The sequence below is a fragment of the Myiozetetes cayanensis genome, unplaced genomic scaffold, assembly GCF_022539395.1.
Source record: "Myiozetetes cayanensis isolate MyiCay16 unplaced genomic scaffold, myiCay2020 scf9, whole genome shotgun sequence".
Lineage (NCBI taxonomy): Eukaryota > Metazoa > Chordata > Aves > Passeriformes > Tyrannidae > Myiozetetes > Myiozetetes cayanensis.
Genome location: NW_026088185.1, coordinates 15,240,957 through 15,260,107, shown reverse-complemented (window position 1 = coordinate 15,260,107; position 19,151 = coordinate 15,240,957). Strand labels below are relative to the sequence as shown.

Below are 19,151 nucleotides of genomic sequence, written 5' to 3'. Positions count from 1 at the left end.
GTCAAAGCTACTCTGTCTAATCTTTAAAAAGTGAAGGCAGGAAATAGACCCTTCCTGAGGTTATGAGGTTAATACTGTCTCAACTACAACAGAATGACATAGATCTTATCAGTTAAACACTTATTTGTATATTTAAGCCTTAAAAATGTTAACATTGTATTTCAGTATATACCAAGGAGGACAATAAGTTTTTTGAAGTGCTACACATGGTTTTAAGAACTAAGTACTAACGGTAAAACTCCTCAAGCTATTCTAGAAAATTTACTTAGTGAAGAGAAAAAAGTAGTAGTGGTATTTAACAGATTCTATACACATACCAGCATATGGAAAAAACTGCCATCATTTGAAAGTATATTTCTACTTACTGAAAAGATTTCGTGCTGTTTCTGGTTCACTATCCAAAGGTTCTCCAATCCCGTATTTGTTTTGTGCCATAATGCGGAACACATACTCATGGCCTTCCATCAGCTTGGGAACAGTGAATATGCATTCCTTAGGCTCATTAGTAACAGGTACCCATGTCCTCCTATTTGCTTCTTTTTTCTCTATAACATAGTTTGTAATCTTAGAACCACCATCATCTAATGGAGGGAGCCATGATATTGTCATTTTGTCAGCCAAAATGGATTCAAATTTAATAGGTCCCACTGGAGGTCCAGGACGACCTAAAAATGACATTTTAATAAAGAAGAATTAATTCAAATGCTACTAAAAGTAAAGTATCTATCAATTGAATACTATCAATTTCTGTAATGTATAAGAGTTATGGATATCTACCCAGAACATTCAGCCTCATCTCCTTTGAAGCAGTTCCCAGATCATTTACAGCTGTTATAGTATATAAGCCTGTATCATTTCTCCGAGACTGTTGAATTAATAAAGTGCAAGTATTTTCATCAACGATCTTGTTGACATGTTGATCATAGAGCACTGGTGATTTGTCATCTGGTTTCTTTGGAGAGGCTTTTAGCCATGTTAATGTGGGGAAGGGTACACCTTTTATCTTGGCCACAATTTTAACATCTGTTCCTTCTTCAACCTCCATAAATTCTTTGAGCTCAATAGATGGTGGACCTACAATGAAATGTGGAAAAAATAATATAAAAAATAGTTCATAATTTTAAAATGAAATTTGTATTTACTGGTATCAGTTAGTACTTACATGTCTGGTCTTTGACAACAAGTGGGCCAACAGTGGCTGATGGTCTGCTAGGACCTGCTATATTTACAGCTTTGACTCTGAATTCATATTCTCCACCTTCTACAAGATCCTCAACAGTAAACTTTGTTTCTTCCACATCACGTCTGTTGCATTGCTTCCAAGACTCTTTCACTTCTCCAGTACGATCCCAGCGGAGACATTCAACATTATAATGCGTAACTGGAGCTCCACCATCGTTCTTTGGTGGTTTCCATGTCAAGCTCACTGTGTTCTTGGTTACAAGGCAAATCCTTAGTTTAATAGGCGGATCAGGAGGATCTTCACAAACAAAAGAGAAATGTGAATAAATAAATCCACTCTACGGTACCATCTGGTTTTAAAGGATTTGTTTTAATTTAATTTTACTTACGGATTGGATCCCTGGCTGTGGTCCGTTGGATGGTTTCTGCAGGAGGGCCAACACCAAAACGGTTTTCTGCACGTACCCGGAAGAAGTACTCTTGGCCAGATATGAGATCAGGTACAACGAAGGAGGTGCTCCCACAGTTTGCATTGACTTTAGTCCAGGCCTTCCCATCAATAGTTCTTTTTTCTATAACATAGCCTCTGATTCTGTCTCCACCATCATCATCTGGCATCTTCCATGAAAGTTTACAGCTACCCCTTGTGATATCACTTACTTTAAGGTCTTTTGGTGGACCAGGGACATCTGTTAAGATAAAAGCACAACAGACACAGTTTTAGATAGTATGTAGAAAAACAAGACTAAAACCTAGTATTTGAATACTTCAATATATACAAGTCATACCAAGCACATTGACTCTGACATGCACTGTTTTTTGTCCTGCTTTATTCTTTGCTGTAATACTGTATCGTCCAGAATGACTTCTGTTGCACTCAGGGATGATAATCTCTGAACGTGTATCAGTTGCTTCCACCTGTGTATTATAAGAAGAAAGAGAAGTTATAAACCAACTTTAAATATTTATGTTTGAAAAATGCAACAATACTGAGGTTAAAAAAATTGTTTGCTTTACCTGAGCTTCTTCAGGTACATTATGACCTCCCTCCTATAAACAAAGGGAAATGATGTAAATATTAAAGGGAACAGGCTTAAATGTCTAGAAACAGGTGTAGAAAAAAAGCTATTTCTTTTACTAACCTTTGCTGCTGTTTTTGCTTTTCCTTCATACTCCCAAAATGTTTTTGGAACTGGACGACCCTTGATAACAGCTGGGATTTTAATTGTTGTGCCAGCACGACAAGAGAGTAAATCCTGTGCTCCAATATCAAGGAAGATTTCTGGTTCCTCTGCAAAAATATTTAAATATAAAAATTTTAAGAGGTACTCAGAGGATATCTCTGTCAGCATGTAGCTGAAAGCCCCCTGAAACATGTAGAGCGCATGTTTATGTGACAAAGATCGGGTGTGCAAAAAGGAAACTGGGGAAGTATACAAACAGAAAAACTTGTTGCAGTAATTTCTTCATAAAATACACAGTATTTCCTTAGTATGACTGTAGGTGGTTATTGATTTTCTAATAGACTATGCTCTGGTAATTGTCATCATGATACTTTCAAAAATGTGTGTCAATTTTTCGTTAAATTTTTGCATAATTGTTTATTCTGTTTGACTTGCTTGGCATCCTGCTTGAACATTCACAGCAGTAAGTGGCGTTTAGATACAAATAAATAAATCAATTCCCAGAATACCTACCTAGAATATCTTGGATAGGTATTTCTGATGTTGCAGGACTGGGTTCTGATTCTCCAGCAGCATTTACAGCTTTCACCCTAAATCGGTATTTTCTGAGCTCTTTCAAGTTGGGAATAACACATTCACAAGTAGGAAAGAGTTTGTCTCCTTCGTTCACCTTCTTCCAGTCAGTACTACCTTCATCTTGCATTTCAACAATATATCCTTTTATAGGACTCCCACCATCCTTTTGAGGAGGCTTCCATGCAAGAGCTACAGATGATTTTGTTTTGTCTTTGACCTCTGGGCAAGATGGTGGACCGGGAACAACTTGCAAAACAAGAGTAAGTAAAAATTACCTGAGAGTTAGTGTCTTCCTGTATTTTTCTGAATAGTTTCTAGAAGAATGTAAGTATTCTAATTTTCTTCTCTCATACATAGAGTGTATAACCCCAGAACATGCATACTAATAGCATATGTTACCTATATTATTAAGAGATACTTAAGGTACAAGGTATAAATATCAAACTCTTTAAAAATTAGGTAAAACAATAATATAAAAACATGATTCTGATCTGAGGTTTATTTGGCAATATCTGCATTGGTGTAATCAGAGTATTAGGCACATAAAAGAGATAAAAAATTTAAATTACAGCTAATTATTTTTAAAATGGTGACAAACACCAAATCAGGAAACTATTTGTGTCAATATATTCTTTTTGGTTTAATGAAAACAAAACATTTGTTTAATTGCACTAAAGAAAAATAAAAAATAGTAGCAAATCTTTTGTTCTGTTGTGATAGAGTCCTTTAACATAGTCATACAAATGATATACTTACATATGGGATCTGCTGCTAAGGCTGGATCTGATGGTTCACTGGGAGGACCAATTCCAGCAAGATTTTCAGCCATAACTCTGAACTGGTACTCAACACCCTCAATCAAACGAAGCACATTGTGCTGTAGACCTTTTACTGATGGTTTTGTTACCGGAGCCCTGTTGACACGTGCCCAGTAGACACCTCCCACTTCTCTCTTTTCTAGCCAATAGCCAGTTATTGGGCTGCCACCATTGTCCAAAGGAGGCTCCCAAGTCACCAGCATAGATGATCTGGTGCGTTCTAAAATCTTTGGCTTTCCAGGAGGTCCAGGAAGGCCATAGGGATCCTTAATAACAACTTTTTCTGAGAGGCATTCATCACTTATTCCATATTTGTTTACAGCCCGGACTCTAAATTGGTATTTTTCATTTGTTGCAAGATTCCACACCTGAAAAATAAGATTTAAATCAATACTTGGCTACTTTTGGAATAAACTTATTTAGAAATATGCAGTGATTTTTACTTTAAATTCTGTCTTGGAATCTCATTGGCATACCTCTGTTTATTACTACAAAGCTATATATGATGTCCTAAGGATATTCTTATTTCATGTGCATAGGACCAGACATAAGAAAAATGTCATCATGTGTGGTTTTGCAGTTGGTAAAATTGAACAATACTGGGTAATGGAAAGGAAGATGTCTTCTAGCTCAGCTGAAGTTAGGTAGAAAAGCGAACAAATTTCTTTTGTTTTGTTACATGAGGGATAACAGAGATACATGGATGGCCAATACAAATAGTAGCCATTCATCCAGTAATTCTGGAGTCCAAATGGAGCATGAGCACAGGCGTCTATGCAAATAGCAATGTTCATTAGATATGTTATTTTTTATGCATACTATATACTACTTACTACTATATGGCTGGAGAGCAGCCAGGCGGAAAGGGGTCTGGGGGTGCTTATTGACAGGAAGCTGAACATGAGCCAGCAATGTGCCCAGGTGGCCGAGAAGGCCAGTGGCATCCTGGCCTGTATCAGGAACAGTGTGGCCAGCAGGAGCAGGGAAGTGATCCTTCCCCTGTACTCAGAGCTGGTGAGGCCACACCTTGAGTATTGTGTTCAGCTCTGGGCCCCTCAGTTCAGGAAGGACATTGAGGTGCTGGAGCAGGTTCAGAGAAAAGCAACCAGGCTGGTGAAGGGACTGGAGCACAAGTCCTGTGAGGAGAGGCTGAGGGAGCTGGGGTTGTTCAGTCTGGAGAAGAGGAGGCTCAGGGGTGACCTCATCACTCTCTACAACTCCCTGAGAGGAGGTTGTAGCCAGGTGGGGGTTGGTCTCTTCTCCCATGCAATCAGCAGTAGGACAAGAGAGCACAGGCCTAAGCTCTGTCAAGGGAGGTTCAGGTTGGATATTAGAAAGAAGTTCTTTACAGAGAGAGTGATCAGGCATTGGAATGGCCTGCCCAGAGAGGTGGTGGATTCACCGTCCCTGGAGGTTTTTAAGATGAGGCTGGATGTGGCACTGAGTGCCATGATCTAGTAATCACAGTGGGGGTGAGTCAAGGGCTGGACTTGGTGATCTCGGAGGTCTCTTCCAACCCAGTTAATTCTATGATTCTATAATACGTAATAAAGGTATTTTATAAATTACCCCAAATCTTCTCTCAACGGCGCCTGTGGAGACTTCTTCCCACTCAGATTTCTTCTTACTAGCATCACGTTTCTCAATAATGTAATGGGTAATTTCACTACCACCATTATCAAGAGGTGCATCCCATGTTAAATAGCATGATTCTGCTTTAATATCAGAAACAGCAAGGTTTCTTGGTGGAGCAGGACGATCTGTATGAAAGCAATAGAGCATAGAACTACATTAAGAAAAAGGCAAAAGCATTTTATTAGCAGTCATTTAATTAAAATGTTGCATCCTTACCATAGACTTCGACGTGCACATTGCGAAATGCAGTGCCAAGACGATTGGTAGCTCTCACAGTGTAAGTGCCTTTATCATTCCTCACTGTTGCAGGCAGGATAAGTTCAGTTTTTGCCGCACTTCTAGATACTTCTTCCTTGGTTATCTTAAGTGCATCAGATGTTTGGTCAATTAAAACTTCATTCTTGTCCCATTCAATCTTTGGCATTGGCAGACCTGTCACATCAGCAGGAATATTAACTGGTTCTCCTGCCTTGACTTTGATAGTGTCTCCTCTCACAGCCAAGCGCAATGTAACAGTTGGAGGTACTGAAAACAAGAAAAGTGAAAGAGTGAAGATGGAGATAAAACAGAAATTGCCTTGAAGTGTTCTGAAGATATTTATATGGATTTCTTTAAAGCAGATATACCTTCATCATCTTGTATGACTACGTTGAGGGGCAATGACGGTTCACTTTCTCCAATTTCATTGACAGCTTTGACACGGAATTCATACATATGAAGTTCATCAAGTTTTTCAACGAGAAGAGATGTTTTTGGACAGAGCCTTGCATTAACTCTTTCATAATCTTTTGAATCATGTCTCCTCTTCTCAACAATATATCCTATGATGGGACTGCCACCATCACTACGTGGAGGTTTCCAATCAAGTGTAATCGTTGACTTTGTTCGGTCTGTGTACATGAATCTCTCAGGTGCTGTTGGAGGACCTATTAACAAAGACAAATTAAATGAAAAAAAAAAAGGAAAATCAGAGAATTTTAAATTGTATAAATGCAGTAGCTCTAGTTTTTTAAAACAATAGCTTCTGTATGTAAAGAATCTGAGTATAATTATGGTTAGTATAAAATTTCTCAAGTATGTGCAGAAAAAGGTAATAAGTAGTGTCTCAGTAGGCACCAGTATTTTGTTACATAAAGAACCATAGTTGGTTCACAGAAGTGATTTAGAAATCTGACTGAAGCAATTGATCTAAGGCAGCTGCCTATCCATGGAATTGAAAAGTAAATACAATTTCTGTATAGAAAGCAATTCACACAACAGTATTGGTTTATTAACCTGACCTTTTTTTTCTTTTAATCCATAAAATTATTTGTCTTACCTAATGGGTCAACTGCAAGAATGGGCCCTATTTCAACAGGTGGACCGGTACCAAATTTGTTCTTGGCACTAACACGGAATTTATATTCTTGCCCTTCAAGTAGACCTGTAATATCACATTTAGATCTCTCTGTGTCTACAGCTAGTCTCCATGTATGCATTTTGGCATCCTTCCGTTCAACAATGAAGCCTGTGATATCACTGCCACCATCATCTTCAGGATCAGACCAGTTAAGTAAACACATCTTTCTGTTTGTGACCACTGGTTTTAGGTCAAGGACTGGTCCGGGAACGTCTGAAAAACAAAATCAAACAAATACGGTGAGGCCCACACTAACCAAAAGAAATGCTTAGTTGATTTGAGAAAATATTTTCCTTACCAAATACTTCTACTCTGGTTCCTGCAGATTTTGAACCACTGCTATTGGTAGCAGTAATTACATATCTTCCATGGTCTTTTCTCAATGCATTCTTAATGGTTAACTCAGATTTTGTGCCAACATTTTCAATAACAACTCGATCTTTGTCTAATTCACCGTCCTCCACAGTCCAAGCAATGGTGGGAGTAGGACGTCCTGTCACAATAGCAGGAATTTTAAGAGTTTGCCCAGCCATGATCTGAATGCCTGCTTTGACAGAAACATCCAGTTCAACAGTGGGAGGCTCTGTGGAAGAGAGAGAAATAGTTCATTAGCTGAAGGGAGGGATTCAAACCCACCTTTTAAGCAGCTGGACATTTCTTGAAAATAATATTATAATAAAATAATATTGCAATACCTTTAGGTTCTGCAACTGTTGTGGGTTCGGTTTCCCCAGGTGGTCCTTCACCAGCTGCATTGAGAGCAGTAACACGGAGTTTGTAGTCTGCACCTTCTCTGACTTCTGTAACTGTGTACTGTCGAACCTTAATGGGTTTCTCTGTACAACGTGACCACTCCTTTACTCCCATCAGTTGTTTGTACACATGGTAACCAGTGATATCTCCACCACCATTATACACAGGAGGTTCCCATTCTAGCTCAATAGAAGTTGCAGTTGTATCAGCAACCCTTGGAATTGGTGGACCAGGTGGCACTATAAATAAATAAGTGTAAATTAAAGTTAAAGGTTGTGAATCCTATTTTGTCACATGTATGCTGTTAGCTTCTGCTAAGCTACTTACTTATTGGGTCCTGTGCAGTTTTTGGATCTGATGGTGGGCTAAATTTACCAGGGCCAGCTGCATTTTCAGCACATACTCTAAAGATGTAAGTTAAACCTTCCAACAGTCCTTCAACTTTTACTTCCAGAGCATTCACAAGGCTTCTGTTGACCCGAGCCCAGTGAGTACTATTAATTTCACGTTTTTCAATCCAATATCCTATGATAGGGCTGCCATTATCTTTTGGTTCATTCCACTTAACCAGCATACTGTTGCTGGTAGCATCTTCCACATCAGGCTTATTAGGTGCATCTGGTGGAGCTGAAAAAAAAAAAAAAAATTTGTTGTTTTGTCATCATTGCTGTCTCTTCAGAGTTAACTCAAAGCTAAGAGAGAACTAAGATATAAGAAATTACTAATTTAAAGTAATTAACAGTTTTTCTGCTCTCTTTCTTTAGAAACTTTGAATTCTAATGGCAATCAGTAATCAAACTTGCAGTAGTTCTCTCTTTTGGTAAGAATACTCATCCATTAAACACAGAGAATGTCACTGATCAGAAGCTAAGTGTTTTAAGTGTAAAGTTTTATGACAGTGATCATCATTCTTAAATCTTTAATATTTCCAATAGCTCTCTTTATTTCAATGTGCAATAAATATCACATTGCTCAAGTTTTTTCTGGGGAACATTCACCTAGATGAAGCTGAGTATTCTAAGAGTCTGTGCAGTTTTATACTGGTTTTCTGAAAAAGTTGTATTTCAAAATTAAAACTTACAGAAAGGATCTTTAGCTGTCATTGGTTTTGAAACACACGGTGGCCCTGCTCCAACTCTATTTTCAGCAAATACACGGAAGAGATATTCTTTTCCTTCAATTAGTTTTGTAACATGGAATTTGCAATGCCTGAGTGTTGAACTGACAGTGACCCAGCCCATTTCAGCTTTTGTATTGTCTTTCTTTTCCAGTACATAGTTTAGGATTTCACTTCCACCGTCATCAAGGGGAGGCTCCCACTTGCAAATGACAGAATTTTTCCTTACATCTTCAAATACAAAGTTGACTGGAGGCCCAGGTGTATCTGTCAGTAAACCAAGAAAAATGATCAGTACTCATCATTTGCACTACCCAATACTCTGAACAGCTAGGTGTTTTAAGAACATTCTTTACATACCTAACACATTGACTTCACATGAAGCTTTTGCAACACCATGATCATTTTCTACTTTAATTGTAAATGTGCCATGGTCAGCTCTGATGGAGTCACGAATTGACAGTACAGACTCCCCTTCTTTATGGTTGTCAACGCTCAAACGTTCTGGCAGTGACAGCTGGAAGGGTTTCTCTTCTTCAGCTTCACCCTTCTTCTTTGGTATTGTTACTCTCTTTTTGATATCCTCTGGTCTGACAATTTCATCATTCCTCAGCCAAGTGATAGATGGGTAAGGTGACCCTGAAATATGTGCCTCAAGTATGATCTCATCACCTCTTTTCACCTCAAGGCCAGACTGTAGGTTTGCAGCAAGGAAGACTTTTGGAGCCTCTGTAATAACAGAATGATAAATAGAGCATAGAATCTTCCAATATGTTTGAGGATGTCTGGCAACTAATACAAATGATCAAATTATTAATTCTTACCAATAGGATCCACAGCTTTCACGAAAGGAGTAATCCGAGAAGGCTCACTGATGCCAGCAGCATTCTCAGCACGAACACGAAACTGATATTCCTTTCCTTCCTCGAGGCCTTTCACTGGATAAGTTAGTAAGGGTACCAGATAGTCATTGCATCTCTCCCATCTCTCTTTGCCCTTAGCAAGCTTTTCTATTATATAGCCCATAATTTTGCTTCCACCATCAAACAGGGGTGGTTTCCATATAAGTGTTACTGATTTGGATGTTGGATTATGGACTTCAAGGTCAACAGGTGGATCTGGAGGCTCTGTAGAAGAGTAGATCAAAAGAGGGGTCGTATGAAAAAAGAAAGGATGAAGGTATTAGTTAAAATTCAATTTGCTAGACTATTTAGTAGTAAGACAGACTTACGTTTTGGGTCTTCTGCAATGATTGGATTTCTTAGTTCAAGATAATCACCTCCTCCAATTTTATTGACAGCTTTAACACGGAAGTAATATTCACAGTTTGGGATAAGATCTTTGACTTGCCATGAAAGCTTATTTTCACCAGACATGACTGGGATATATGTTCTACGACCTGCTTCTCTGCGTTCCAGAACATAATGCAGAATAGGAGTACCACCATCAAAGTCTGGAGGTTCCCAGGACACTTTGCAAGAATTCTTAGTTACTTCGCTTGCCTTGATGTCTTTACACTGTCCAGGTGGACCTGTTTTAAATAAGAATAAAAAAATTAAGTTAACTAAATAGATGGGTAACTGTATTCATATAAATATGAAATCATGTCTTTGCTTTGCAGAAAGCAGACCAAGATCACAAATGTTGAATACACACCACGTATATGAATTTATGTTCCCAAAGAGTCAGAATTCTTAAAACATTTTTACATTTATATGATAACTATTCAAAATATTTGGGTTTTGAGCAGCCACTGAATAGTTAGAGCAACTTGGGGTAATGTTTTTTCATGGGATTTCGTAACATTAATATCTGTGTGGCAATCTACATGTGTCTGAATTGAAGTGATTTGTCCAACCGGCAGAAAAAATTATCTTTCTAGTCCTTTCTTCTGTCAGCTGCAGGGCTGAAATGAAGGTAAGTATATTTCTTGGAAGGGAAGAATCTAGTTACCTATGACTTTGACATTGACTGAGCCAGTTGTTGATGCCAGCTTATTCTCCAGTGTGATAGTATAAACACCAGCATCAGCATGAACACTGTCTATGACTTCGAGCAATGCAGAGGTGTAGTCACTCTTCATTGTTGTTCTGTCACCAGCTTTCAACTCTTTGCCATCTTTGTGCCATGTTATAGTTGGGGATGGAACAGCTCTGAAGGGTATAGGGATACTTAATTTCTGTCCCTTAACAACAACAATGTCACGAGTTTGTAGATCAATGGTTGGATTGCCTGTAAAAGTAAGTATAATATTACTAGAAAGTTACCAAACACCATTCTTTTTCATTATGCAGATCTGAAAAAAAAGGGAATCTATTCTTACAGTCTGGGTCCTTGGCAACAACTTTTTCTGAGATGTCTGATGGCTCACTAGCTCCAACAGCATTGACAGCTCTGACTCTTAGCACATATTCCTTGTCTGGAACCACACCTTCCTCCACTTTACATTTTAGATCTTTTATGGGACGAGAATTGATTCGCATCCATTTTTCTGTTCCTGCTTCAGCCAACTCTACATTATACCCAATAATAGGACTTCCACCATTCTTCTCAGGAGGTTTCCATGCAATGCAAATGTGATTTCGGCCTGCATCTGTGACATGTAAATCCTGAGGAGGTGAAGGAGGGCCTGCAGAAATAGAAAAGTTATTGTGTCATTTTTCTCTCAAAATATCTGTTCCACAAAGTACACTACTTCTATAATCCATATACTGTATATTATACTACTACTTACTTGTTGGATCTTCAATATGAATGAGGTCAGTTGGTTCACTGGGATGACCACAACCAGCTTCATTTTCTGCACGAACCTGGAACTGTACATCTGTACCTTCAATGACATCTGTCACTCTGAAATTGCAATCTGGACCAGCTGTCTTGCCAGCTTTTACCCAGCGAGTGGCCAGTTTTTCTTTCTTTTCAATAACATATCTGAATAAATGGGGGAAAATACTATCAGGCACTTGAAATAAGGAACAGTTCAGACTTCTTGTTCAATAAAATAGATAAAAAGAGATTAGACGAAGTTGGACAGTGAACAGTAAAGAGAGTAATGGGTAATAGATTCAATGAACTTTTCTTCACTCATTAGTCACTTAGTCCTAGTAGGTTTCAGCCCCTATTAGGGTTGACATCACTGACAAACCCAGGTCTGAAAGCCAATACCTGATCTGTGTTCTATGTTTTAGAACTGAAATAAACTGTGTTCTCAGATTTTAGAGAGCTACAGAGGCAAAAGAACCTCCAAGCTCTACTTGTATCTTTGCTAGTTTGAATCTCAGCAGTTAATCCATTGAGAATATTTGTAGATATTGTTACTCAGCTGTCAAAATTCTGCTTAGGACAGGTTATGGCAAAGTAATGCAAATTAAGTGACTTATGTTGCTTCAGGAAGATCTCTGCAGTTGCCTGTTTCTTTAACATGAGCTTACTGTGATTGGGAAGTAGGGGAAAAATCAAAATCTAAAGAGGAAAAATCCAATTGGCATTCAAGGTGAATTTCAGAGTACAGTTTCTTATAAATCAAATTAAAAGATAAGTTAGAAACAACTCAGAAGAGTTAAACAGTCTTTTTGAAAATTGCTATAAAGAAGAGAATGAACAGAAAACAGGTGAGGCTTCATTTTAGCTGAGAGCATACAGTTTGAAGGAGAAACTAAGCAGAAGGAACATGCAATGATATTACTTGATAGATGAGTCCAAGTGGCTACACAGATGAGTCTAAGGATGTTGACACATATTGTTCATGCATATTAGGTATTTTATTTGCATAATTTCCACATTTTAAAATCAAACCCTTAACTGCTTTGACCACATGGCTTCACTTACATCCATTTACCTCTTGTTCATATAAAATTTGTCCATTTAAAACCTTAACTTTTTTAGAGAAACGCCTTAATTCATTAAAAGATTTTCATCTACAGGAACCTACACAAACATAAAAGGACCTTACCTTTGAATTGGTCTCCCACCATCATTCTTAGGTGGTTCCCATTTCAAATCAACATGACCTTTTTTCACTTCAACTATTGTAAGGGCATATGGAGGCCCAGGGGTTGCTAAAACAGAAAAAAGAAGACACACATTAGAAGACTAGGAATTCATTATATGTGAGCTACTGATCACTCAGTAAGCAAATCAAAACTTACTGAAAGTATCTTTAGCAAGCACTGAGTCTTCAATTTCACAATAGTCACTCTGTCCAACGGCATTTTCAGCAGCCACACGGAATACATACAATGAGCCTTCAGTCAGTGGGCTCACTGTGTACTTGGTATCTTTCACTGTTGTATCAACTGTCTGCCAACCTTTTCGCCTTACATCTCTTTTTTCAACAATGTAGTTGGTAATTGGGGAACCCCCATCTTTTTCTGGTACTGTCCACTTAAGATCTGCTGTGTTTTTAGTAATATTAATAACTTCAAGCCAGCGAGGTGGTGAAGGAGGATCTGAAAAAATAGAAAAAGAAGGTAAAACAGGTCATTGTAATTCCCATGGAAGCCAGGGAATACACCTAAAGTATTAAAACTTCGTATTTTCTGAGCTGAAGCAGGGCAGATTTTAATATTTCATAAGCCTTCCAATAGTTTGTTTGGCACCTATGGAAACAGGCAGACATGGGCCTTTTTTAATGACAGAGACAGTATATCTGCAGCAGCAGCACATTCTGAAACAGTACTCACAGAGCCTCTCCTTGCACAGCACAGGGTCACTGGGTTCACTGGGCTCACTCTCGCCAGCCTTGTTCACAGCTCTTACACGGAATGAATATTCTTGTTTCTCCATGAGGTCTTTGAGGAAGTGTTGAGTTGTGGGAACTCCTTCAGCCACTCTCACCCACTCATCTGTTCCAGTCTTTAACAGCTCAATGACGTAAGATTCAATCTTTGCCCCTCCATCATGTTCTGGCTTTGTCCAGTTCAGGGTCAATGATGTCTTGCCAATATCTTTCACAGTGGGCTTTCCAGGAGGCCATGGCGGATCTAGACAAGATTAATATTAATTATGTGATTGAATTAATTATGTGATTAATTATGTGATTGAAAACAACTTTTGTTTGATAATTAAACTATTAAAAATGTATTTATTATACCAATTGGATCTTTCACTAAGATTGGCTCTGTTTCCTTGCTTGGTTTTCCAGGTCCTGCAAGATTCTCTGCCAAGACACGGAACTTATATTTCTTCTTATTTGTAAGACCTTTTACTCTGAAAAAAAAAATTAAGCTTGATGAAACCAAAACTAGATATTAGTTCATGTTTAAAACATCATTCTCTCTATTCTTCATATCACAGTTACTTGGAAAATCTAAAAATACCTAAATTACTGCTAATGATGTTTTATGAAATGGTGAACATTTGAAATAGGCATATTGTCAACAGTAAAATAGAGAATCATGGGACAGAAATTAGTGTTATAAGAACCATCTTTCATTTTTGCATGTGCTATGTTTTTTAGTTAATAAGAGTACCAGCAGAAAAAACTCCAGTTTTTTTTGTTTGATACTTGAAATGGCTATATCTGCTATTTTGGAATATCTTATGAATAACCACATAGCACAGAAATTATTAAGCATAACATTTAAAAAAATAAAATACTTGATTAACTCTGCTATAAAGATATTTCTCTTTAAAAGTAATTATCAAAAAAGTATGCCACCAGGTGGTAGTTGAATCAAAACTTATGGAAGTTAGGAAAAAAAGAGTAAGAACAATGTAAAACTTGTTTAAAAGACTACTCTTTCTGTTTCTATGACATATTTTATCTTAAATTGACTGTAGTCTTACTTGAATGTTGTATCTTTCACTGGCATTTTATTGCATTTTATCCATTTATCCTGCTCAGGATCATATCTTTCAACCCAGTAGCCAGTTATGGGGCTGCCACCATCTTCATCTGGTTCATTCCATGTTAAAGTGACTGAATCTTTAGTGACTTCTGTAGGTTTGAGACCTGTTGGAGGGCCTGGTGGATCTGTATAAATTAATTAATTAAAAACAAAACAAAAACCGAAACAATCAGATGTGGGCTTTTTTCTCCCTATTAAAATATTGTGAAAATCTAACATTAATTTAATTAACTAACCAAATGAATATTTGGCAATGATGGGGTTACACTGTGCTGGCTCCCCAATACCATACATGTTCTCAGCGCTGACTCGGAACACATATTCTTTATGAGGAGTTAAGTTGGTAGCTCTGAATTTTGTATCCTTAATAGTCGATGACAACTTGTCCCATATTTCGCTGTCTGTAGCTCTTTTCTCAAGGACATAGTTGGTAATTTTAGAACCACCATCATCTCGTGGAGGATTCCATGTTAGAAGGCAGGATTCGTTTGTGATTTCTGATACATCAAATGCAGCTGGTGGACCAGGTTTATCTGTGAAGGATAAGATGTGAATGTTAATCTTCTGCTCATATACTGCAGTAAATTACTAATTATTTGTATGAACAACATAGAATAGGTGCATACCGAGAACATTAACTTCAACAACAGCAGTAGCACGTCCACTGGAATTTACAGCTTCTATAATATAGGTCCCACTGTCACTCCTTTTGCTGTCTGTAATAGTCACTGTAGACTGATTAGGCTGGCTTTCAATGGCGATTCTTTTGTCAGGTCTCAAAATTTGATCAGCCTTGGTCCAAGTAACACGAGGCTCAGGTTTTCCAGTTACTTTAGCTGGTAGCTCAATTTTAGTTCCGGCTTTCACAGTAAGTCCAGCAAGAAGCTTCACATCTAAGAAAATTTCTGGAGCCTCTGATTTAGGAGAGAATAAAAATGTTTTTATAGAAACAGTATTTCAGAGACTGGTAAAAAGAAAGCAGCTACTGTAATTCAGCAGGTGAAACTACCTTTTGCATCAATGGCCTGAATATCATCAGTTGGCTTGCTTGGCCTACTAGCTCCTATTCTGTTCAGAGCCTTAACCCGATACGCATACCACTCTCCTTCCATGAGCTTTGTTACTTCCATTCTGTTAAAAAAAAAAAAAAATCAATCATATATTTAAAGCGATGACAATGGCATAGTCAGTTGAAAAGATGTATCTACTGATGTCAATTTACTTACTTTGTTTCAATAACAGGCTCCCCACATGTCTCCCACTTGTCTGTGCCACGTTGGGACTTTTCTACCAGATAACCCTTAATGCGGGCACCACCATCAGATTTTGGAGGCTCCCAGGTTAGGAAGATTCCTTTTGATGTTGGATTTCTCCATTTAACATTTTCTGGTGGGTCAGGCACCGCTATTAAAAATTAAAACATTTAACATTAAGCACATGTAACATTAAAACATTTTTACATCTTATTTTGATGAAAATCAGTAAGATTTCAGAAACAGAAAATTAGCAGCAATATGCTCACTTGCTGGTGTTGACATATTTACAGGTTCATCAATATATGCAGGTTCTCCAGGGCCACATTTATTGCATGCAGAAACTCTAAATAAATATTCTTTTCCTTGGACGAGGTCAGGTACAGTGAATTCATGGTCAACAATATGATCCATAACCTAAAGAGCAGAAAGGTTCCAATGTGGTTTTAAAATTTATTTCCAAAGAGTGATTACTAATACAAGACACAAAACTCAGTAGCACATGTGGAAATAATATAGCAATAGAAATTCAAATGATAGAGAATGAACTTACTTTGCTCCATGTCTTCCGGCTTACTTCACGTTTTTCAATTACATAGCCAGTAACTGGACTTCCACCGTCATCTTCTGGAGGTTCCCATGACAACTGGACTGTAGTCCTGAGTACTTCTAAAACTTGAAGTTCTTTTGGTGCACTTGGAGGAGCTAGAAGCCATAGAAATTGCATTAATTATTTTGTAATTGGTGTTTGATAGATGATCTCTATGTAATATATCTGCCAGAGGATTTAGTCTTGTTAGTCATTCTTCGTTAAACAGCAAAGTTGGATGTTGAAAACCAGAAAACACTTTTTCTGAGGATGGATTTCTAGTCTTTAGTTATATTTTAATGTATTTGGTTTACTGGACATTGTGAGATTCCACATTGTTAACCTAATTAGATTGAAGAAAGAAAAATATGGACTGTTATTGCCAGAATATATACATGTCCACTTACCAATGACATTAACATTAATTTCTCCTGAAACAGATGACACAGGGTTTTCTAATGTTAAGTAATAAATTCCCTTGTCTGGACGTTCACTTGGAGTAATGACAAGTTCTGCAAAGGAGGCAGTGGTCTTCACTGTTACACGATCACCCTCTTCTAAGACTTGGTCACCAAAAGACCAGGTGGCAGTTGGAACAGGATAGCCAGTGATGGGAACACGGATCTTGATTGGCTCTGGAACAATAACTTCCAGCCCATCCTTAAATGCACTTAGGTCCATTGTAGGTTCAACTGGAAAAAGTAGAAAATGGATTCTATGGAATATTTTCAGTTGTTATGAATCTGGGTAATGATAGCTGTGTTGAGAGGCTGATTCTTACTGTATCTCAGCTTGCAGGTTGTTGCTGCCTAGGCCTAGCTTTGGCTTACCAACTGCCTATCTGTCCTAAGTAAATGCTTTTCTTTTTTTTTTTTTTTTGAAATATGTGAGATGATAAGGGAGACTAGCATTACCAAGAGGAATATCTAATTTACCTCTAAATGTAAAAACTATGTATTGTTTAATTTTTTTTCCCAGAGGTCTTCTCTGCCTTTCTCTCCTTTTGTTATTTCCCATCTTCCACAAAGCTCAGTCAGGAGACAAAAAGTCATGCCTTGTTCCTCAGGCAACCTAATAGGCCTCTACCTAATAGTACAGATAATTATCTGAAGAATTCATAATGGAGGAGAAATGGCTCATAAACTCAAATGTATAAGGTGCGACAGTTATCTGGTGAAAAATCTTCACATATTACCCACAAGATGCTCTTTAATAATGTGCCTTATTTGATTAATTGTCTTTAATAAATAGAATATGGCTTACCAAAAGTATCATCTGCAGTTAATGGCCCAATAGCCTCTGCTGGGTCAGACACACCAGCTGCATTTTCTGCTGAGACTCTGTAGTAATAACTGGATCCTTGTTTCAATCCAGTTACCTAAAAAAGCACAAATAATACGTTACTAACTCATATTAAAGATGATCTATACATTTAAAGCGTCGATGACAAGAACATCATACCTTAAAAGTAAGAGCAGGTACTAGTTTTGGGTTACAACGAATCCACTTGTCTGTTCCTTCTTCTTGCCTTTCAATAATATAGCCCAAGACTGGACTTCCTCCATCTTCGAGAGGAGGTTCCCATGTGAGCTGAACTGATGACTTAGTTTGATCTGAATGCTCAAGGTTAATGGGAGGACTTGGTCTCTCTGAAAAAAAAAATGCAACAAATACATCTTTGCCACTGACAAAGGAGTATGGTTCTGCAAATCAGCTATTTATATCTTACAGTACTGTTTCTAAAGCCTTTGCATAGCTTTTTCTCAACCAAATTTCTAAATTGAGTTGGATCCTAACTTCAGAGCAAAAATATTGGGAGTTCTTACTGAACCAAATGGTAACGAGGTATTCCTGATATGTTTGGAGGACAAAAGTAGCAAAAATCTAACTCTACGCATTATTCACAGCACACACATTTCTCAGTTGAACTTTTGTGCAGACATGGGGTAAACATCCAAAATGTCCCTGTCTCATAGTGCAATCACAATCATGCATGCTTGGCATACTTACCAACTGGGTCCATAATTTTTACTGCACGTGTAGCAGGACTTGGTTTGCCAACTCCAACCATGTTTTGAGCTCTTACTCTGAAGAAATATTCTTCATTTTCCACAACATCAGTCAGGAGAGCTGACAGTTCATCAGCTCCTGTGGTCATAGTTGGCTCCCATCTGATGGAACCTTTGTTACGCAGTTCAATAACGTAGCCAGTTATCGGAGATCCTCCATCATACTCAGGTGGTTCCCAGCTAAGTGTGGCTCCAAACCTGTTCACATCACTAACTTCGACATTTTGAGGAGGACCAGGAACATCTGCATTTTATTTTAGGGAGAAAAAGGAAAAACAAGGTATGTGGGTCCTACCTAATTTTAGAGTTTGTACTGATTTTCTTACACTGCTGTCAAACATTGATTTTTTGATAACTTCTACTCACCAAATTTGCTCTTAGCTTCCACAGGTGTGTCTGTTTCCACTGGCTCACCAGTACCCACTCTGTTGCGTGCACTAACACGGAAGAGGTACTCAGCTCCTCCTTTCTGAAGTCCAGTAACAGTGTATTCACAATTTTCAGCACGATCTGTGACCGTAATCCAGGTTTTACGCTTAATATCACGTCTTTCAACAACGTAGCCTATGATTTTACTTCCACCATCACTTTCTGGTTCTTGCCAGGCGAGACCAACTTCACCATCATAAGTTTCAGTGACTTCCAAGTTTCTAACTGGACCTGGAACATCTAATAAAGATATGACAATATTTCAGTATTTCAGGGCATTGCATCTTTTTCCCCCCCT

The 19,151-nt window shown here is 38.0% G+C and overlaps 1 protein-coding gene across 1 annotated transcript in view; it reads right to left on the bottom strand.

Moving 5' to 3' along the window:
- Positions 1–19,151, bottom strand: part of TTN (titin) — a 240,366-nt gene that overhangs the window by 66,288 nt on the left and 154,927 nt on the right. The window contains exons 199-237 of the mRNA XM_050339889.1: positions 18,791–19,093; positions 18,366–18,668; positions 17,817–18,004; positions 17,619–17,733; positions 16,763–17,047; positions 16,320–16,471; positions 16,036–16,183; positions 15,740–15,917; positions 15,523–15,644; positions 15,140–15,427; positions 14,750–15,046; positions 14,452–14,638; positions 13,757–13,872; positions 13,347–13,646; positions 12,813–13,112; positions 12,617–12,722; positions 11,399–11,595; positions 10,988–11,293; positions 10,618–10,896; positions 9,896–10,195; positions 9,489–9,791; positions 9,025–9,393; positions 8,629–8,931; positions 7,875–8,174; positions 7,490–7,786; positions 7,093–7,377; positions 6,714–7,007; positions 6,022–6,321; positions 5,612–5,920; positions 5,330–5,520; positions 3,699–4,128; positions 2,880–3,188; positions 2,325–2,473; positions 2,200–2,232; positions 1,971–2,100; positions 1,572–1,871; positions 1,163–1,480; positions 778–1,074; positions 366–665 (exon numbers count right to left, since the gene is read on the bottom strand). Coding sequence (XP_050195846.1) covers positions 366–665; positions 778–1,074; positions 1,163–1,480; positions 1,572–1,871; positions 1,971–2,100; positions 2,200–2,232; positions 2,325–2,473; positions 2,880–3,188; positions 3,699–4,128; positions 5,330–5,520; positions 5,612–5,920; positions 6,022–6,321; positions 6,714–7,007; positions 7,093–7,377; positions 7,490–7,786; positions 7,875–8,174; positions 8,629–8,931; positions 9,025–9,393; positions 9,489–9,791; positions 9,896–10,195; positions 10,618–10,896; positions 10,988–11,293; positions 11,399–11,595; positions 12,617–12,722; positions 12,813–13,112; positions 13,347–13,646; positions 13,757–13,872; positions 14,452–14,638; positions 14,750–15,046; positions 15,140–15,427; positions 15,523–15,644; positions 15,740–15,917; positions 16,036–16,183; positions 16,320–16,471; positions 16,763–17,047; positions 17,619–17,733; positions 17,817–18,004; positions 18,366–18,668; positions 18,791–19,093 — 9,687 coding nt within the window. The remainder of the gene's footprint in view (positions 1–365; positions 666–777; positions 1,075–1,162; positions 1,481–1,571; positions 1,872–1,970; positions 2,101–2,199; positions 2,233–2,324; positions 2,474–2,879; positions 3,189–3,698; positions 4,129–5,329; positions 5,521–5,611; positions 5,921–6,021; positions 6,322–6,713; positions 7,008–7,092; positions 7,378–7,489; positions 7,787–7,874; positions 8,175–8,628; positions 8,932–9,024; positions 9,394–9,488; positions 9,792–9,895; positions 10,196–10,617; positions 10,897–10,987; positions 11,294–11,398; positions 11,596–12,616; positions 12,723–12,812; positions 13,113–13,346; positions 13,647–13,756; positions 13,873–14,451; positions 14,639–14,749; positions 15,047–15,139; positions 15,428–15,522; positions 15,645–15,739; positions 15,918–16,035; positions 16,184–16,319; positions 16,472–16,762; positions 17,048–17,618; positions 17,734–17,816; positions 18,005–18,365; positions 18,669–18,790; positions 19,094–19,151) is intronic.